Raw genomic sequence first — 20452 nt, 5'->3', positions numbered from 1 at the left:
TACATCATCAATATACATTATAATATATGAATAATTAAAATATAACAATTATAATAAATGAAATGATTAAATCATAAGGAAATTGAAAAAGGCATACAAAAACAATTGAAAACCTTTATCATGTAGCCCTAATAATAATAATAATAACAATAATAATAATAATAATAATAATATAGTAATAATAATAATAATAATAATAATAATAATAATAATAATAATAACAAGTAATCATAATAATAATAATTATTATTAAGTGACAATTAAACATTTTGAATGAAAATACATTTTCTTCTCAAATAACGGACTGTACTGCCTGTAATCTTTTGCATAGACCCTTATTGGTTAGGTAGTGTAAAATGTCTGTAGATCTGTGACAACCATTTTTTCCGATGGGCAATAGCCCCTTTTGAGCAATCCTATCAGGTACCAGCTGCTGAGGTTTGCATGTTTTGTATTAGTCTATTATTCAAATAAATGATATGAATATGTACAGTACATCTTTAATTCGCTAAATATCAAAGTTGAATAAACTTCGGCACACACACGGTATCTGATGACGTACAATGTGCGCGTGGAACATGGAACATGTACTGCGCCCTCAAACATTTGAATGCAATTAATGGCGGCGTCGGTGGCCGACGGTGCTGCATGAGAGTAAAGCCGTTTGCTTGACGATTTTACACAATGGTAGGCCTAGTAAAATTAGAAATAGTTGTGTTGCAATTGTAATTGAAGTTTAGTAGATCAATTAAAAAAACATTGGCCTAGGCTACGCCGCTAGGTAAAGAATGTTACAGCTTCTTAGGCACCAAGAAATTTCTGTTCTTTGTTGAAGGCCTACCCTACCCTCTAGGCTAGGCCTAGCTAGGCTAGGCCGTGGCGTGCTTCATACCTGGGGCCTAGGCATAAACATGACGCTAGGTGGCCTACCGGCTTTTTACCTTGTTGGTCTAGGCATACTAGCCTACAGGCTACAATATATAGCCCTATTCTAAGTCTCTATTAATAATTTAATAGCCTAGGAGAAGAAGAAGTAGGGCCGCCTAGGCTTAACTTAGATAGAGAGTTGGACTAGGCCTAGACATATAGGCCTAGTTTAATATTATTAATATGATTTTGTTGACCTATTTTTTGGTCTCATTTCTTGTTGAGCAGATCCATAGGCTATGCCATAATAGAGCAAAGAAACTTGCTCTATGTTAACATTAACATGATTTCTTTTATAGTCTACAGGTCAGATGAACCAGGGCCCAGCCCAACAACAGCAACAAGGATCCTCATTTGGAAACCAACCTCCCATGATGATGCCCCCATTTAGGGTAAGCTTTAAACGTGCTTGATAAATATATATTTTAGTTTGCTATACCAAGCAGCTCTTCAGAATAAGTCAAATGATTATATATATACCTAGTATAATTTAATGAAGTGTTTTGCATATTTTATAATTTAACATTTTGCAAGAGGCGTGATTGAAGAAGCCAAGATCTTTTGGTAAAGCATGTAATTATATAATAATGATCTGAACTCACCCACTTTAATCAAAAGATCTCAGACCGTAGCTGATAGTATTTTACTTTGATTTGTTCTAAATAGAAATAGTTTTTAATGTTCATTCAGGATAAATTTGTTTTATATGCCTTTTTCACGCTGCGGTAGACATCTTCGATCGATGACAAACAATGCTGAGTAGCAAAGCGTAACCAACAGAAATAACATAGCATTTCGGCCATATTTTCGGAGGCCTTGTTACTCAAAAAATCATATATCCTTAACGGAGGTTCGTGTCAACATATTTTTTTCTTTAAAATGTTCGAAAATTATATATCTACGTCCTGTATGAATTTTAAAAAATTGAAAATTTGTTTAGTCTGTCTAAACTTAACTGGAATATATTAGACTGATTTTGTATAGTGTGTGTTGCTATTATTTCAATTATGTTTTGATAGACTAAACAATTTTTAATTTTTTTATTACTCATACAGTACCGTTTGGATAAGCGCCCCTCTTGAATAGCCGCCCCTCCTAACGTGAAATTTCCTTAAGCGCCCCGTTTGAATAAGTGCCCACTTCTAATAATTGTCATAAGATTTTCTTTTTAGCAAGTCAATAATCCAATCAATCTGGGACTGTGGTTGTTGACATGATTTGAGCTGCAGAGTGGAAACACATTCTTCTTAGGTCAATATCAAAATGAGGATATTTCCCTTGGACTGATGGGAGCTCCGAACCCTGGACAGACAGTATATTTCCAACTTTACTCTTTTTACATATGTCTATGCCTAGTCCTACTCCTCCTTTTCTTTTTCCGACCTTTAGTACATTCTCATCTAAGTTTTCAATAAAAAATACAATGGTCCTGCAATCCTGCTAATCTCAATCGGCCTATGGCCAACAAGCTAACCACTACCCACCACCACTAATTGCATCTGCTATTTTGCTATTATGATATTCACGCATTCTTGTCATGAGCCATGTTCTCTGGATGATTAGGCTATCTTTTCCGCCTAAGCACCATTCGTAATGTCCTTAAATAATCTTTTTTCATTCAAAATGTGCCTCTTAAATTTAATAATTTTCCATAAGAACCCCTCAATTTTAATCTATTTCCATGAGCGCCCCCTCAATTTCCACTCTGTTTTCATAAGCGCCCCGTTCGAATAAGTGGCCCGTTTGAATAAACGCCCCTAAGAAAGTGCAAAAAATATTTTTAGCACCAGTGTTCTCCCAACTGAAAAATTTTTACTGGTAAATTTGTCCATAAAAAATTGCAATGCGCACAATGTGAGGTACGTTACCCTTTTTTTGTTGGGTTAAATGACTTGAAGACACAACAGCATATATTCATAGTATAGATATAGACTGGAATGATGTTAATTTATTAAGAGGGCCAGCCTGGACTACCTAAGCCTAATCAATAGTTTTTTTTATTTTACAAACTCAAAATTTTTACTGGTTGGGTGGTTATTTTTACCGGTAAAATTGACGGCTAAGACGGCTTCGGGAGAACACTGAGCACCCGGGCGCTTATTTGCGCGAGTACGGTACTTAGATATCCTTTGCGAACATTTTGAAGAAAAAACTCTGTTAAGGAGTTACGATTTTTAAAGTAAGATGACCTCCGAAAATATGGCCGGCACGCTAAAGAATATTAGGTCGAACAGTGAACAATAATGGCAATGTGTGTATTAAGAATTCGATCCAACTCAGCCACAAGTCAACTCGGCCACAGTCAGCCGAGTTGACTTGTGGCCAAGTTGACCTGCTTCCTGTATTAACACTACACAAAAACGTTCTTCCATTTGCCAGTTAAGTTTTGACAGACTAAACAAATTTTCAATTTTTTTTAAATTCATACAGTACGTAGACATATCCTTTGCAAACATTTTAAAGAAAAAATTATTTTGACACGACCCTCTGCTCAGCACTGTTTGTCATTGGTCGAAGATGTCTACCGTAGCATGAAAAAGGCGTATATTAAAGGAGACTCACTGATTACATTTGAATGGCTTTAACCAGGATTAAATCAAATACTGTATCTAATGACTGACTTTCTTTGGTTAAATTTTCAGATGCAAGGACCTCCTAACATGCCACCACCTCCCTTTATGCCGATGCCAAATCAAAGCTCTGGACAACCACCAATGAACATTCCACCTCCTACATTTCCGCAGCATGGTAACATACCTCGTATGCCTATGCCACCTCCAAATTTCAACATGCCTCCACCAGGTATGGGGCCTCCTCCAATGATGCCAACAGGTATTCCCCCTCCCATTAACAGCGGTATGCCATTGATAAACCAGGAGAAGCCAGGTAGGCCTTTATTGTTTAACTTCACAGGTTTTAACATAAGACTGTTAGGGAAACATAATGATTCAAGTACAGAAGTGAAGCTGTTGGTTGATGGTAAAAGTGCTCACCTTCTCTTACCATTGTCTTGTTTAATTCATGCAGAAATCAAAATGAATTCCCATTACCAGTTCCACTACCTAATCCTCAATAAGAAATAGAGAATCAAAAATAATTTATTCCACAAAATGTTTGTTATAATTGTAATACTATCTGTTATTAAATTTGTATGGGATTTTTTACTTTGGCCGAAGATGAAGCCAGTAACCAAAGCTCAACAAAAGTACCTGGATTTGTACCTGCACAAGATACGAAGACAGTTGAGAAGGCTTCTGAACAGGAACCTGCTAAAGAGACCAAATCGACCTCTAAGAAGAGCTGCTGGACAGAGCACAAGGCACCTGATGGTAGAATCTACTTCTACAACACACAAACAAAACAGTCCAGCTGGGAGAAACCAGATGACCTCAAGACACATGCAGAGGTAGGTAAAGCTCTTGTCAGACCATCAAATTTTCTTTGACAAAAAACTGTTTTATGCCATATATAGTCAGTATATGCCTATATATGGTCATGATATTAGTCATCGTTGCCATATTTAGGAAAGTCGCATGTTGTTTGTCAAACAAAATTTGATAGTCTGGACAGGGCTTAATGCCATGATGTGTGTATATCTTTTTTTAAGAGATAATATGTTCCATGTTGAGTTAAAGAAACTAATAATGTTACTATTACAAAATGTTCGGTTTTGGTACTGTGTAAGCTCATCCATTTTTTTAAGTGGTTTGAAAAACGTTGCAAGTTTTTTGGTATATTTGAATACTATATATATATATCAGTCCTTTTTTGCTGTTAGTTGAGTATAGACAAAGTGTCTTGAGATGTAATGGATCCATTGCCAGTACCTTTTGTAGTGTGATAGAGTAGTCCTAGGTTCAAGTCTAAACTCTTTGTGAGGCGTAGGCTATATTAATTGTTTCATTGCATTATGTAGTTCTTTAAAATAATTCCACCGTCCTGTCATGAATTCCCACTTCACATATTTCCGAGCGGTATAGAAATGACTTGGAGTCCCTCTTTGACATATAAAATATAAAACACAGCTCACAAAGTTGTAACACAACTCAAAAATAAACTTTTATTCTGTATAAACTCCAACAACAATCCGGTATCAAAACAATACAATAACATTCACATAAACATGTATTTCAAAAAAGGAATGGTAATTTATTACACGTCCCAACTCCAAAGTGGGTGGTTTATTAAAATTTGTACAATTAGACAATATTAATTTTTGATAATGAAGTTAATGATTATCCCTCCAATTAAATAAAAAGACAAATACTCTATTAATTTTGTAAGTTTATCAACCATGTGGTCAGAAAATTTAAGTTTTAAACAGCTCAAGATGACCCCTAAAACTAACACATTGTATTATTTGGGTTTGTTTTCTTGCAGTACCTTCTGTCCCAGTGTGCTTGGAAGGAGTTTAAATCTGACTCAGGCAAAATATACTTTCACAACAATACCACAAAAGAATCTAAGTGGAGCATACCAAAAGAATTGGAAGACTTGAAGAATAGGATTGAATCAGAAGGTTTGAATTCGTGAGTTATATTTCAATTTTTACTTGAAAATCAATTTATATTATATCAGTATTGGAATTAAACTAACCCAGATACAGAGACAAAAATATTAACTAAAATGAGTATAAATTCTTTTATTTTATTAGGATATTGTATTTGGATGCTATAGAACAAGAAGAAAAGGAGAAAGAAAGGAAAGAAGCTGAAGAACAAGAGAAACAAATGAAAATTGAGGAAGAGAAGGAAAAAGCTAGACAAGAGGAATTGCGTCTTTTAAAGGAGTCAGAAGAGTTAAAAGCTAATCAGGACAAGGAAGCAAAAGCAGCTGCAGAACTAGCCAAGCAAGAAGAGGCTGCTACCATAAGCCAAGCTCAGCCTACCATCCCCCAGCAGTTCACCCCAGAGACCATACAGGCTATGGCTTTCCAACAGCAGTTGTTCCAACAGCAGATGGCAATGATGCAGCAGATGCAAGCAATGGGAGGTGACCAGGCAGCCATGCAGGCACAGATGGCAATGTTTGCTGCCCAGGGTTTTGCGTCAATGGTTCCAAAGTCCGAATCTGGCACACCAAAAAGTGACGATGGTACTACTGCAAGGTAAATTGTCACCTATAGAATGTGACCAGAGATCAGGATTGTAGATTGTAAAGAGATGGCACATATTGTCACATCAGAACTACCAGTTTATTTCACCTTTGAGGTGCCAGAGTCCTTTCTTAAAATTCATGTTATGCATTAAATTTTCTCAGAAAGTCTTTTCTCATAATAAACCAAACATTTTTCTTTATATTTAGTGAAACAGCACCAACAGAATCTCAAGAAGTTGTGTACCCGTCAAAGGAAGAGGCTAAGAATGCTTTTAAAAAACTGCTGAAGGACAAGGTAACGTAGTATCAAATCCATAAATATGAATTTCTTTTTATGTAATGAAATGCAGGCTATAAAGGTTATTTTGATTTTTGCAGTATTGCTATAAATAAAAGCTTAACTTAATCTTCCATTGCATATTGACAGTATTAATATTACAGCTTGTAACATAATTTTTTTATGATTTCTTATTCCTGTTATATAGTTATTTTGATTTATTTTATAGGAAGTGCCTTCAAATGCTTCTTGGGAATCAGCTATGAAGTTAATTATAAATGATCCTCGTTACAGGTGAGAACAATTTTTTTAACATTATACTTGTCCTGATAGCTGAGTCAATGCAACCGGATGGTAATCAGAGGAAGTTTGCTTGTTTCTAAGTTCAATAAGCAGAAGCATTGTATTTTCTATTTCAAGTTGGTAATTAATTCTTTTATTTTTTTGAATAAATGTATAACCATTTATAAAAATATTTTAATTTTTTAGAGCACTGTCAAAACTGAGTGAGAAGAAACAAGTATTTAATGATTACAAGACTCAAAGGGCAAAAGAGGAAAAGGTAAGTCTGCAAGAAAGTGACGCAGTGGAAATAGTTTGATTTCCCAACCTCGAGGTCAGGGTTTCAATCCTCCGATGTGTGTTTCGCTTGCGTCCTTGAGCAAGGTACTTTACCTACATTGCTTCAGTCTACCCAGCTGTATCAATGGGTACCAGCAAATTACTGGGAGTAACCTGCAGTGGACCAGCGTCCCACCCAGGGGAAACATCACATTGTCAATCCGCTACATGCTACTTGAAACTAGAGATAGGCTTCAGCCCATTATGAGCCCTGTGGGTCAGCAAGGATTTACTTTCTTTTTACTACTTAGTTGTACTACTGTATTCCTAGTTGTATGGAGAAAAACGCAAGAAACAATTCAAATTAATTTTTATGTTATTACATATCTTTCTAAGCTTCCATTGTGCAGGTGTACCAGGGCCACCAGCATGATAATGCACAGTAAAAAAACAGCATATCTGCAAGTATGCCTTCTCTGGTCTGTCTGCAACGTGCTGTAAGGCAGGTACTCTTGTCCATGGTAGTGAATGTATTGATGGATGTAATGCAGACGATGTTGAAATTATGAACTATTTTCTGTTTAGATAATTAGTGATTGCTTACAAAGTCGTTTTCTTTTTTCCTTAGGAAGAGCAACGAGTAAGGGCTAAGAAGGCCAAAGAAGACCTTCAGAAGTTTCTTGAGAATCATCCAAAAGTCACCTCAACCGTTCGATATCGGTAAATTTAATTTTCAACTTTGTGCAGAATGTTGACAATCACCTCATATCACCTTAATATGTGAGCTAAGCCCCCCCCCCACCTCATTTTTGTACACCCCATCAGTTCCCCTTCCCCTCCCTCCTTGCAAGATGCCTAGATATGATACTGTAATGGAACATTAAATCATTTCAGTTTTTACTGGTTTACGGGCTGAAATTTTTTAATCTGATTACCTGCTATATTTAAGGGTTCTTGCAAGTACAATAGGAATGTTATTACAATAGGAACAACAATATTAAATATGTTTGTTACCAAGAATATATTTTTTTAATTATAATTTATATGCAAAGTTATTAAAATATTAAAGTGTTCAAATATATTACTGTATGTTCAACACAGATACATTTATAAGAGTATAAACTGACTTTAGTTTTAAAATTATCTTGCATTCCAGGAAAGCTGAGACGTTGTTTGAGGATGAAGAAACATGGAAGGTCGTTCCAGAGAGAGACAGAAAGGAGTTGTATGAAGATGTGATATTCTACTTGGCTCGTAAAGAGAAAGAAGAGAATAAAACACTACGGAAGCGAAACATAGAATCCCTGCACAACATTCTCAATAATATGCCAAACATCACATACCGGACAACATGGTCTGAATGCCAGCAGTACTTAATGGATAACCCAGCATTTGCAGAAGATGATGAGCTTCAACGTAAGTTATTTAAAATCGAAAAGAAGAAGCTAATAAAAATATCTGTCAAAACAGATACCTTAAAACCTTGAATAGAATCTCGATAAGAAGCCCATCTCGAAAACATTATTGTAATATTTTTTCAATCAGATATGGATAAAGAAGATGCACTGATTATTTTTGAGGAACATATTCGTCAAATGGAGAAAGAAGAGGAAGAAGAAAGAGAAAGAGAAAAGATGCTGCAGAGACGTCAACATAGGAAATACAGGGAGGCTTTCTTGGTGAGCTTAATTGATATTTTGATGTTAATTTGGAGTGATGGAGGAAGAGAGAATGTTCTAAAAATATAATCTAATTGTAATGCCCAACTAAATGTCAATTGTCAAGTGTCTCAATTATTTATTATGTCCTGTACATGTGTGTTCTTTCTCGGTGCCTTAATTACTTATTGTGAATATTTTATGTTTTCTCTGTCTCCTAACTAGTAATTGTAGTGTTTCTTCATCTCTCTTAATTATGTATTGTGTAGGATGTCATGTTATTTTGTGTTTTCCTATTGTATGCCTTAATTATTTTGTGTATTATTCTATGTTTTATTTCTCTGTGTTTTCATTGGTTAATGTGTATTTTATGTTTTATGTTTGCCATCATTAGTTGTGTGTATTCTGGAGTTTTTTTAATGTGTGTTTTATTTGTGTTTATTTCCTGTAATAATAAGAATAATAATACTAATAATAATAACAATAATAATAACAATATAGGTTTATAATGTAGCGCCCTATAATAATCTCTCAGCGCTATTGCACACAAAATGTATAAATTAAAAAAAGACAAATTAATCTGTTTTCTTCCTCTGTGCCTTAAACATGATTTTTGTTTTGTTTTAAATACAGGTGCTCCTGGACGAGCTGCATGAAAAAGGTCAGATAAACTCCATGTCCAGCTGGATGAACCTTTATCCTATCATCAGTGCTGACAAACGATTCCACAATATGCTGGGTAACCCAGGTATGTATGCTAATGAAATGATGATATGATGGTAGTGAAGAATATGATTGTTATGGTGATGTAGTGATGAGCATTTGCTGATATTGATGATGATGTTGATGGTAGTAAAGAGAATGATGGTGGTGATGTTGATGATAATAATAATAATAATAATAATAATAATAATAATAATACGGTCGTTATGGTTTTATTCATGTTATAACATCATATTCATTTTGAAAAAAAACAATATAGCAAATGATTAACATAAAATGCTGATGCCCTCAAGCTTTCATCCATTAGATGTATGATTCATTGTTTATTGTTTTTTTTTTTTGTTTTTTTTTTCCACATACTGAACTACTGGTGATGAGGATGTTGATGTTTGTGATGGTAATTGTGGTGATATTGGTAATGCAATTGAATAAAAAAAATAAACAATATAAATGTATATATAATAAATTTTCACAATGTTAGGCTCAACTCCATTGGATTTGTTCAAATTCGCTGTGGAAGATTTGAAAGCCCGCTTCAGTGATGAACGACGAATCATCAAAGACATCCTACGTGATAAGAATATGGTTGTTGAGATGGACACATCATTTGAAAGCTTTGCGACTGCTGTTAGCCAGGACAAGAGGGCGACCACCTTAGATGCTGGTAACATCAAGCAAGCTTTTAACAGCGTAAGTTAACTAGCTGGCCACAACTGACAAGCTCATCATAATGGCTTTTCTTATTGTTAGCTTAATGCATTGGAATAGGTTAGCAAAAAGAAGCATATGGGCCTACAGTAACTCAACCTAGCTGACAACAGGAGCCTAGCTCAGCACAAGGGCTTAGCCCAACACAAGATCTATGCTCAGTCTAGCTTACTAATATTGTTAGAATATGGTGTAGATGCTGGAAGTCCCCTAAATCATCCCTAAATATATTTCTTGACAAGAAAGCAACGTTCTCTATCATTTAATTTTAATTACTCATTCATTACAGCTACGTGAGAAAGCAGAAGCAAGGGAGAAAGAAAGGTTAAAAGAAGAAGCAAGGAAGCAGAGGCGGAAAGAAAGTGCATTTAAGGCAATGTTGAAGCAAGCTGCCCCACCACTGGAAACTACAGCTAATTGGGATGAGGTTGGAATACACTGTTTTTTTAAATGAGTACTAATGACCTACTGGCACACAATAATTATTATTTGGTTGTTATGGATTGAAGTCACAGCTCGAGGTCTGCAAGCCTGATATTATTTTGTTTAATTTCTGAACTTTCTCGAATAATTTGCAGTTTAAGTTACTTTAAGTCTCGTTTCATTTCAGGTGCGTGATCGCTTTGTAAATGAGACTCCTTTTGATGGAATAACTGTGGAATCTGAAAGAATTCGTCTTTTTAAAGAGTTCCTCCATTCCTTGGAAGTAAGTTCTTTTCATTGTGCTTGTTAGTTTTTTACTGGTGTCCTCTCTCTTTCCTTGGCTTACATAATATCAAAAACAAGGGCATTTTTTTTCCTAAATTTCCAATCAAGATATTAAGAAGATGATGTTTGGATGATGTTTGGATCACTGGCCAATAGGAAATGGGAATGCATATGTCTGATTGGTTAATGATAGAAATGATTTCTACTTGCTGACCGATAGCATATTCACTTCCTGGGAATCAGACCCGTATCCAGGGGGAGTTTTATGATTCGGGAGAACTCCCCTTTTCTAGCAAATCCCCCCCCACTCTTTTCTGGCGAAACCCCCTCTTTAAATTTCCCAAATAAGTCCTCCAACCAAACTAATGCACTGCAGACCCACCCAAACACAGGCATTTTCAAACATATCTGCTTTTATAGCATTATTTAGACGCATAAAGCACAAAAATCCTCTTGCTTTGGGGGTTTCGCTGATCCCACCGGGGCTTCGACTGTGGACCTCATGCCCAGAAAACCCCCCCTTGCAAGAACCTGGCTATGGGCCTGGGAATGGTTAGAGCTAACCAATCAGGTGTTCTCAACAGTTCAGGTTGACAATTAGCTCCCGATCTGGGTATTAAGGCTCTAGTGCAAACCTAACATCAGGAAACCACTTTTGAAAATATAGATTTTTCTAAGTGTATATTGGGTTGACCTAAAACAGTACGGTGAATTATAATCATCTAAGAGTGGTGTCATTACTATTATTGTTAATATAGTGTGAGATTATAAAAATGTATAAAAAATATATATATATGACCTTTATATGAATAATCAAAATAAAGATATTAATTTTTTTTTTATTATCAAAAGTAATATCACTAACATTTTACTAACGGGTAATCAAAAAGAGACATTGAATGAAATAGAAGGAAATGAAAAGATAATGAAAATAAATTAGGATGATGTACGCGACTTCATAACAAAAACATACTTAACAATAAAGATGACGTCACATCGTTAAAGGAGACAAATGGAAGCATGGAAAGGCATACTGAAGATAATAAAACTCTTGATTGAGAATAAAATACCAAAAAGATATTCAACTGAACTAAATCACAGATTGGATTAGATTTTTTCTTAATGAAATTATGGTAAGGATGATACCCATAAAAAATGAAGACTTATTTCCATTGGGGTACTTTTGGTATTCCTCACACTCTTTTTCTTTGTTAGATCAGAAAATTTTTTTTTTTTTTGCTTTATGCATTGTCTATTTATAGATGAAGTAGATATTGTAATTACTCACACTCCACATGCCTGTAGGATACAATTTCATATATTCTGAAAAAAAATGCATCATGCAGCCTCATCCTAACAATTCTGATTATTTATTTGAAATCTTTATTCAACTTCATTATGGTTTAAAATAATTGGCATTTCAAAATGTTGTGCCCATGCATTTTCTCAGTTTTTAAAGATTATTTTTAAAACTTACATAACCTCTGCTTGTACAATATGGTGTTTTGTGTCTACTGCCCATTCGGGGGTCAGTAGACACTTTACTATGTCTGGCAGTTGACCTTGTAAAAGTAAATTTGGTGGAGTAATGATGGGTCATAAGCTAAAGATAAGAATGAAAAGTAAGTTTACAAAATAATATGATGCCATGCTGGATAAGACTTGTCCTACAAAGAACCAAAAATTCAACAATCTGTTACTTGTACAGTAGTTATTGAAGTGAATTGCCAATACAGAAAGCTGTTAGATAAGACCTGTCCTAGAAAGTTCACTAATAAGCCAACCATCTGTTACTTGTACAGTTATTCAAGTGAATTGCCAACACAAAAAGCATGGATGAGTTAAAAGTAGCCAAAACAACTGTGAGGCAGTAGACACGTGCTGCCTCTAGCAGCCTATTTTTTAACTGATATGTGCAAATCTTGTGGGTGCATGTTTACCATTGCATAAGTTGACATGGAAATGACCCTTCTGTTTGTTCTTTGTTTATTGTGCATGTAAAGCTATGTTTATGTAAGAGTGATTGAACTTAAAATGGTTAGCATTTCATTTCAAATTTATTCTTTGCTTCTTGATATTTACATAACATTTGATTGTGTAGTGCTGATGGGAAGACTGTCTCAAAATGTTATTTTGATTGATCTTGTCACCATTTCTTTTTAATTAAAACACATCTTACTGAATAGTATTCTGTTTGACCTTTCTGTTCATTTGTCTTGTCGATTTGCAGGTGTCTGAGAAACACACATTTTTTATTGAAGTTGTAAAGTAGGCAATTGTTTGTGGCAATCTTGTGTTTATCTTCACTGATGTTTGAGGTTATTTCCACATTTGTGATTTAAAGATTGTACCAAAAACATATCTTAGGAACAGCTGTTAATCATTGCCAAACAATTTAGGAGAACAGCAAGTGATATTATCGGCAGATTTTAGGAATAATGGATTTTGACCTAAATGCCAGGCTTGAGACTAAAATTAATATTCAGAATGCTGTACTCAAAATAATAAACCTCCAGCTTAGTAGTCACCCCATTTTAATTTTATTACAAATTTGATGAATTGATCAACCACTATTTTTGATGGTTTGGAAGTAATAAAATCTGCCTTTTAGATTTTGATATATTTTATGTGGTTGACGTATAATAGTTAAAATCCAATAATAGAAATATGATAACATAATAATACTATGAAAGTGAAGTTTAAGATGTGGCTTATTATTCAATACCTTGGGAGAAAACCGAGGGAGTATACTGGCTTGTTTCATATATTAGTTTTAGAGCATCAAAACAGTACTGGAGGGTCTTGTGCTCAATTCCCACTGGAAAAAAATACATTTTTCTGTTTAACTTTATTGTCTTATTCTTAATTTGATGGAAACCAAATATAAGTAATGAGTGATTCCTTTAGGCCAAAGTTTTCAAGCGCTTGACTGCGTTGCAGTTACATTTAATTAAAAATACAAAACATTACTTGTATTGCCCCCTCGGTTATAATCCATGATTTATTTATAGATGGTGGTCTGTGTGTTGCCTTGAGGACAACTCTGCTGATTTAAATTGTAATAGTTTAACAAAGTTGTTGCAATGCTTTCAGTGTAATATACTTTGTTTCCTCTGTGCTTTTTTCATGTATATAGTACTGTATAGATCTAATAGTTAAGAAAATGTTATGGTTCCCATAAGGCTTCAAAATGATGCACTCTTCCGCTTACGTTTCCTTAATAATTTACATTCATCGCACTAATTGACTTGTTTATGTGTCTTTATATAGTTTTACTTCTTTTTCTAATTGTGTATTTTACCTATGTTGAGTTTAATTTCCAGTCTGTAAGTGGAATTTTTTCTGTGAGTCATATAAATAGCCCAGCTTGTGCTAGAATTTTATGCAACATTCAACGAAAACCTTAATAGCGATGTCTCCAACTCACTCAATCAAATGACAATCAAGGATTCAGACTAATATCAACGATGTCTCTAAATTGAACAATTTAGATTCACTTGCAATGACTAATAAAGTATCGGTGTTTTGATCAGGAAAGATACTTTTTTTTACCGCACATACACATGCAAGATTTTAACAGACACTGTGGTAGTTCGACAATGTTTGAATGCACTTGTCCTACCTCCAACTCTTGCTGCTTGTGTCCCAGCTGTTTTCGTGTTGAAAACAGTTTGCCGTTATTGACCTCAGTTGACATATGATTGTACAGTATTATACTGAGGCCATTAGATATATTATTTAAGGGAAAAAAAACTATACTAGCTACAAAAACTAGAACCTGTAACCTCATGGGGAGACACTAATGTGTAGGCCTACTCTCCCTCCGGATCATACCGATCATAAAACTTGTGGGTGGGGTGGGGTGTTCATCTCTCTGGTCAGGGCATACTGTCTCTGTCCCTACTTTTGATGACTGTTTCATCTGTTTTATTAAATATTAATACATTACATTAATACATCTTAAGAAATCTGCTTGACAGAAATAATAGAATTGATAATAATAATAATAATTAATAAATAGTGATATAAAATAAATTAATTAGCAAGTCAATATTTATAACATGTTAACTTGTTATATTATATTTTATACATGTTTTACTGTGAATTATATATCAATAACAGACTTAACTGAAAAGTATAACACGTTTTTTTCTTTGTAGGAAGCATGTAGTCATCACCATAGCAAGGCCTCCGGATCCCATAAGAGAGCTAAGAAGGCAAAGAAACATAGAAGTAGGCGTTCACGCTCAAGATCGGTGAGTATTCATTTTTTAATAAAATATAATTATATTAACAACTACATGATGTTAATGATAATTATGGTTTCACTGTGGCTATACTTCAACTTTTTATTGTGTTTTTAGATAACTGAATCTGAAGAGGAACGTGATTCAAAAAGGCATCGTAGCAGAAAGAAGAGGTCGAAATCTCGAACACCTTCAATTACATCAGATGAATCGGGTGAACATAGCAGCTATAAATCCAAGAAACACAAAAAAAAGTCCAAAAAGAAAAGGAGACGTACTGTAAGTTATTAATATTCATAGACCTAATTATTTATGATTGTTGCATTAGATACTGTTTTGTTTTTGGGGGGGTTTTTTTTTGTTTTTTTTTTTTTTTGCCATTTCACAAGTTTGTGTTATAGCTCTTTGAGTAGAATCCCACCCATTTCTGTAAGTCCATTTTCAAGTACCAGCATTTTTTCATGCAAAAGCCCAAGGTAGGAATTGAATGAGTAGTTTTGCTGACAAATACGTCTAATGACTATTATTATTATTATTATTGTTTTTGTTTGAATATTTACTTTTATTTTATTTTTTCTCCAGCCAAATTCTGATTCTGAATCTGAAAGAGAACATGAACCAAAAGAATCTCAGGAGACATCCAGCAGAAAGCAGAAAAGTGGATCATCTAGCCAAGCTAATAAGAAAAGCAAGGTGACAGACTCATAGACAATTCTCCACCCCTCTGACAATTGTTTATTCTGTTAAAACAAAAGTTGGTTTAACTACCTGTAGATAGCTTAGAGGCTGAAGGTATTCTACCTGTGATGAGCTAAAAATACTTAAATAAAATTTAATATTTGGACTGCCTACTTTTGTATATTTTGTTTATTATCTGATTGAAAATTAAACAAGAAATTATTTGAAGTAATTTAATGGATATTTTAAGGTTGTTTTATTCACAGACAGCAAGTCTGTATGATAATTAACTTAACATATTATTACACATTGTCATTATTATTAATTTTATTAATATTATTTGTGGCAAAGACAAGCCAAACCAGTCACTCATCGCATATCCTGTTTGAGAGATATTGGCCAAAACATGCTGGAATGTCAAATTTTTAAAAAATCTACTTTATTGCACCATACCTTTATATATCTATACATCAAGCTACGCTGTTATTTCTCCCATTTTCAATGTTAAAACAAAAATTTTTAATGATTTGGTCATGGTTTCTGCTTGAGAATTGCCCTAAATCATAAACTTTGAAGGCTGATTTCTCAAATATTTTTCTTAAAACAGTTGTATGTTTAAACACTTTTTAAAGAAATGTCGTATTTAAATGATTCTTTTTACCATTTTATAGCTCTCATTTTACTGTTAAATCCTGTATTAATAACTAAAAATCGATTTTTGCGACAAGTGACTGATTTGGCTTGTCTTTGCTACAAATATTGTCTTTATTACTTTATTGAGGCATGGTGTATGGTATGTTACAAGGGAGCTTTCGATTTGTGCGACGACGCGACGCTAGAACGGAATCACTCATGCATGACCGTCCTACCTGGCGTCCTACGTTCTCTGCATACATAGATTTGGCCAAATTGCGTTCCAGAATCTACTCGACGAGGTGACCTTAACGTTCTTGCATGCGCAGATGACTTTTAGGGACGTCATTACGTTCTGCATCCTACCGTCGTTGTGCAAACGAAAGCTCCCTCGTATTCGTGGGTTGTAACTTGGTATGTTTTTGTTTTAATTCACTAGACGGGATGGGACACCTCCGAGAGTGAGATGAGTGAAGGAGAGCTGGAACAGAAACGTCGAGCGTTGTTGGAGCAACTTGTAATGACCAGCAAATCACCATCAAGATAACCAACTACAAACCCTTGGAAATATATGGGGAGGAACTGGGGTAAACTAAGAACCTTATGCAGTGGTAGATCCAAAGGAGGCAAAAGGGTTGCTTCCCCCAGCAACGAAACAATCTCTAGGCAAAAGTGAAATCGTTCTAATTAAAGAATAATATGGCTAAAGCTTAGAATTGGGGAAATTAACACCGCTAACCGACCGATCTTCAATTAGCTCACCCCCCCCCCAGCCCCACATCCTGCCTGGATCCACCCCAGCTATGACTAATTGGCAGGATGTTATGCAAATGGTTATCAGTACCCAATGATAAAGATTATATTGACTGGAACACTTTTCATTACATATTATATATTGCTGTATATATTTACATTTGACTGACATGTTAGGTGAACTCATGTAACAACATTCTAGAGTCCCTTGGGGGCATTAAGTTTTTGTACTGAATGTAATGTCTTACAATATGGCATCATACTCAGTTAAGACATATCACCTAAAAACCATTCAAAACAAGGTTAATACAAATGCTTGATGTGTTTATGTCCAGTTATGTCCAGTTGCATGAAACAACATTTTGTACACTAAATGTATGGTTGAGTACATTAATTCCCTGAGGCTTTATTTTCTATACTTAAAATGTCTAAATTGAAAAGCATCTCACTAGCTCTTATGCTACTATATTGTTTAGAGATTGGCCACTGTCTGTGTGCACTCATAGATCATAATATACTGTACTGCCTTTCTCTGAGCGTATTTTCAGATCAGTGAATCCATTGTACTTAACAGAGGATCTGAATGGTGACGTCATTTCAGCTGTTATTTTGAGGTGACATAAAACAGCATAAATGACATGCTTGTGTTTTTATCAATTAAAATGAATTATGGGAATGAGTATTTACATAAAAATTGGTGTATTTCCTTTTCCATCTACAATTTGCATAAGGAATCATTTATTATTGCTATAGCTGTTGTTTTTGTTTGATGATGATTTAACAATGTGATCTGCATTGTGTCAGATACTGATTACACAGAATTTGAGGTGAATGTATTGTGTAATTTATATTAAACACCTGGTAATTATATACCAATTACTGAAAGGTGTTTATATTATTTAATGATGATAAAGTTATGTTTTAATACCACAGTATCTTAATGATATTACGAATAAAGGGTAATGCAATTGCTAACATAAATTTACAGTATTGTGATGCAAAATTATTAGGGTATGTGGGTAATAGCAAATTGCCACATACTGTGGCCAACTAACTATCATGTACTAAGGTACAAGTCCAAGTAATTACCACCATGTGTTTGCCACTTTATGTGACGAAAGGTGTTCTCGTATTTTGATAATTCATGTGTCTACCACTGCTTATCTTTTCGAATATATACATTTGCCAACCAATTTGATTTTATCTCACGTTTGTTTTTGTAAAAAACAAACAAAAGACGTTTAACAAATTTGATTCATTAAACAAATAAACTGAGTATATTGTAGATGCATTCTTTACTATTTGTATGAAAGATCTTTTCGTAAGGTGTCGTGGGAGCGTGTGGCGCAGCGTGTAACGTGTTGGATCGTGAGATCGGGAGTTCGAGACGGGCGCTCGTCGCATTGCTTGTGTCCGGTCCTTTGGCAAGGCACTTTACTTACGTTTGCCTCTCTTCACCCACGAGTATAAATGGGGAGGGGGGTCATGCTGTTCCAGTCACTTCATAACATCAGCTAGAATCGATTATACACTATTATTCGCTAAAAAGGAAGCTACTTTTAAAAAACCCAACTGTGTAGCTCCTGTGATTTATACGAACTCTTGTAAGGAGAGAGGATATGCATTTGCAACACTATAAAATGTTTCTTAATTCCATCTGTTGTTCTTTAATTTTAATCTATAAAAATATTGTAATGCTCGTTTGGTTACTTCAACATATTTTTTGCGCTGCTTCAAAGAACAGATCATTGGATAGTGAGCTGCTTAGGGCTGTCTGTTTTTACAAAGTTCATCAGATTGTAATTGTGTTTACAAGACAGAATGTTTTGATTTCTGAACCTCGCTGTCTATTGACAGAGAATCAATACAAGTTGTCAAACAAATAAAGCGATTTTTCCAGGCGGTGAGTTTAAATGAGTGAGCTACACGGACAGCTGTTTAGCAACTAGTAAGCCAGTCATTCTCCTCTAATCTATTCAACTTCGTCAATTATTGACTCATTTCTTGCTTGTTTGACTTCTGGCTTATTCTAATATTAAACTAAAATTCCAATAAATACGCAGCATATATGTGAGTTTAACCTGCGTTCATCGTATTCCATAAATATCCTGAGCTCTTCTATCTCGAGATTGTCTGTTGTGTAACGCGTAGCATCATATTTTAGAAGGCGTACTAAACAGAGTAACTCGCGCATGGATTATTGGAAGATGAGAATGTTTATTAATTTTAGAATGTCGGTTTTTTGTGTTTTTTTTCATTTAAAGTAGTACATTAAATTCAGGGTTTGATAAGCCTCTTAAATCTCTAAATTGCCGAAGATTCCATTCACTAGACGTGTAATTAAATTTTACAATCTCTACCTCGGGTTAGCATCCAATTAGATTTACTTTGATTACTTTAATCATGTCAAGTGAAAACTCGCGTCACCAAGAAGAGAAGATTAAGAAGCCTCAAATCTAACACCAATCGTTCTCATCAGTGTAGGCTTTAATCACGGGCAAAATATATCGATAAATAACGTCTTAGGTTGTTGTGCTGTAATATCATTTATTTACTGATTGCTATCCAAGAAACAGGATGTCTCAAACGTACAGCACACGTTATTACCATAATCAAAGTTAGAATAAAATCAATGTAGGCCTTATATTTCATTATCGGTCTGAAATATTGTTCCGATGATGAATGACAAAATGTGTAAAGACATACATTACTATTTCTGGATAATAATGTAACTGTAATTATTGGAGTTGTTATCAGTGGCGGAGAAAAATTCCTTAAATATAGATCGGTAAAAACGATGTATTTCCTATTTGTATGACGCATTTTCACTAATCATTTCCCAAATATGTTTTGAAATAATAAGAGATTTTAAAACGTATCATTAAACATCATTATTGAAAAATATCTTTTGACATTTAAATATTAAATACATAATGTAATGTTGTGGGGTTGTCGTTATAATCTTATAATATCCATAGAAGTTAAAGATCTTTGTCACTTTTTGTAAATGTTCTTTAATAAATCACTGTGAGAGTAAGTAGGAAAAATGTTCCACTCAATGGAGAAACGTGTTCTTTCCTACTTCGGACCATTTTGAGTAGTAGCCTGGGCGGCTTTGGCTGTGTTGATCCCCTGGAACAGCAGCATTTTAGAGTAGGTCTCGTCTGTGATGCAGTAACCTTTCTTAAATCACCCTAGCCTGACTGAAAAAAAGAATGACAAATTTAGACATTATGGTGTTCAAACATATTACGGAATCATTGTGTATTTTGATTTGCATAATCGTATATAATATATGTAGATATATAGGCCTATATATATAATTATTATATATTATATAATATTCAGATCAAGTTTGATGCGATTTGGAAGCTGCAACTACGTTGATGAGCTATGCTTGATTAAATTATTACATGTTTATATTTATAGGCCTATGCAAGCTTGTTGCGTAGCACCGTGACACAATGTTGTTTGTATATTTG

The 20452-nt window shown here is 34.5% G+C and overlaps 1 protein-coding gene and 1 long non-coding RNA gene across 2 annotated transcripts in view; one reads left to right on the top strand and one right to left on the bottom strand.

Annotated features, from left to right (window-relative positions):
- Nucleotides 1-585: 585 nt before the first annotated feature.
- On the top strand, nucleotides 586-18268 carry LOC117101976 (pre-mRNA-processing factor 40 homolog A-like). Its single transcript, XM_033242123.1, has 20 exons — nucleotides 586-687; nucleotides 1227-1319; nucleotides 3570-3813; nucleotides 4104-4333; nucleotides 5308-5456; nucleotides 5582-6034; nucleotides 6232-6319; nucleotides 6531-6595; nucleotides 6791-6863; nucleotides 7491-7582; nucleotides 8019-8278; nucleotides 8408-8541; nucleotides 9154-9268; nucleotides 9725-9933; nucleotides 10241-10378; nucleotides 10562-10657; nucleotides 14820-14915; nucleotides 15024-15185; nucleotides 15489-15599; nucleotides 16657-18268. Exons 1-20 carry the CDS (start codon nucleotides 685-687, stop codon nucleotides 16762-16764), a joined length of 2919 nt encoding a protein of 972 aa, XP_033098014.1. The 5' UTR covers nucleotides 586-684; the 3' UTR covers nucleotides 16765-18268.
- A 1171-nt stretch (nucleotides 18269-19439) lies between these two features.
- Nucleotides 19440-20452, bottom strand: part of LOC117101984 — a 3683-nt gene continuing 2670 nt past the window's right edge. The window contains exon 3 of the long non-coding RNA XR_004444345.1: nucleotides 19440-20173. This is a non-coding gene — a long non-coding RNA (uncharacterized LOC117101984). The remainder of the gene's footprint in view (nucleotides 20174-20452) is intronic.

The sequence above is a fragment of the Anneissia japonica genome, unplaced genomic scaffold (genome assembly GCF_011630105.1).
Source record: "Anneissia japonica isolate Jap-2015-1 unplaced genomic scaffold, ASM1163010v1 scaffold1005_len2656397_cov198, whole genome shotgun sequence".
NCBI lineage: Eukaryota > Metazoa > Echinodermata > Crinoidea > Comatulida > Comatulidae > Anneissia > Anneissia japonica.
This window is presented reverse-complemented; position numbering and strand designations above follow the sequence as displayed.

Excerpts from the sequence above, each read along its gene's own strand:
- LOC117101976 (XM_033242123.1), top strand. Across the intron at positions 9,269-9,724 it reads CAATATGCTGGGTAACCCAG|GCTCAACTCCATTGGATTTG; the intron begins GTATGTATGCTA and ends TCACAATGTTAG. Across the intron at positions 14,916-15,023 it reads GGCGTTCACGCTCAAGATCG|ATAACTGAATCTGAAGAGGA; the intron begins GTGAGTATTCAT and ends TTGTGTTTTTAG.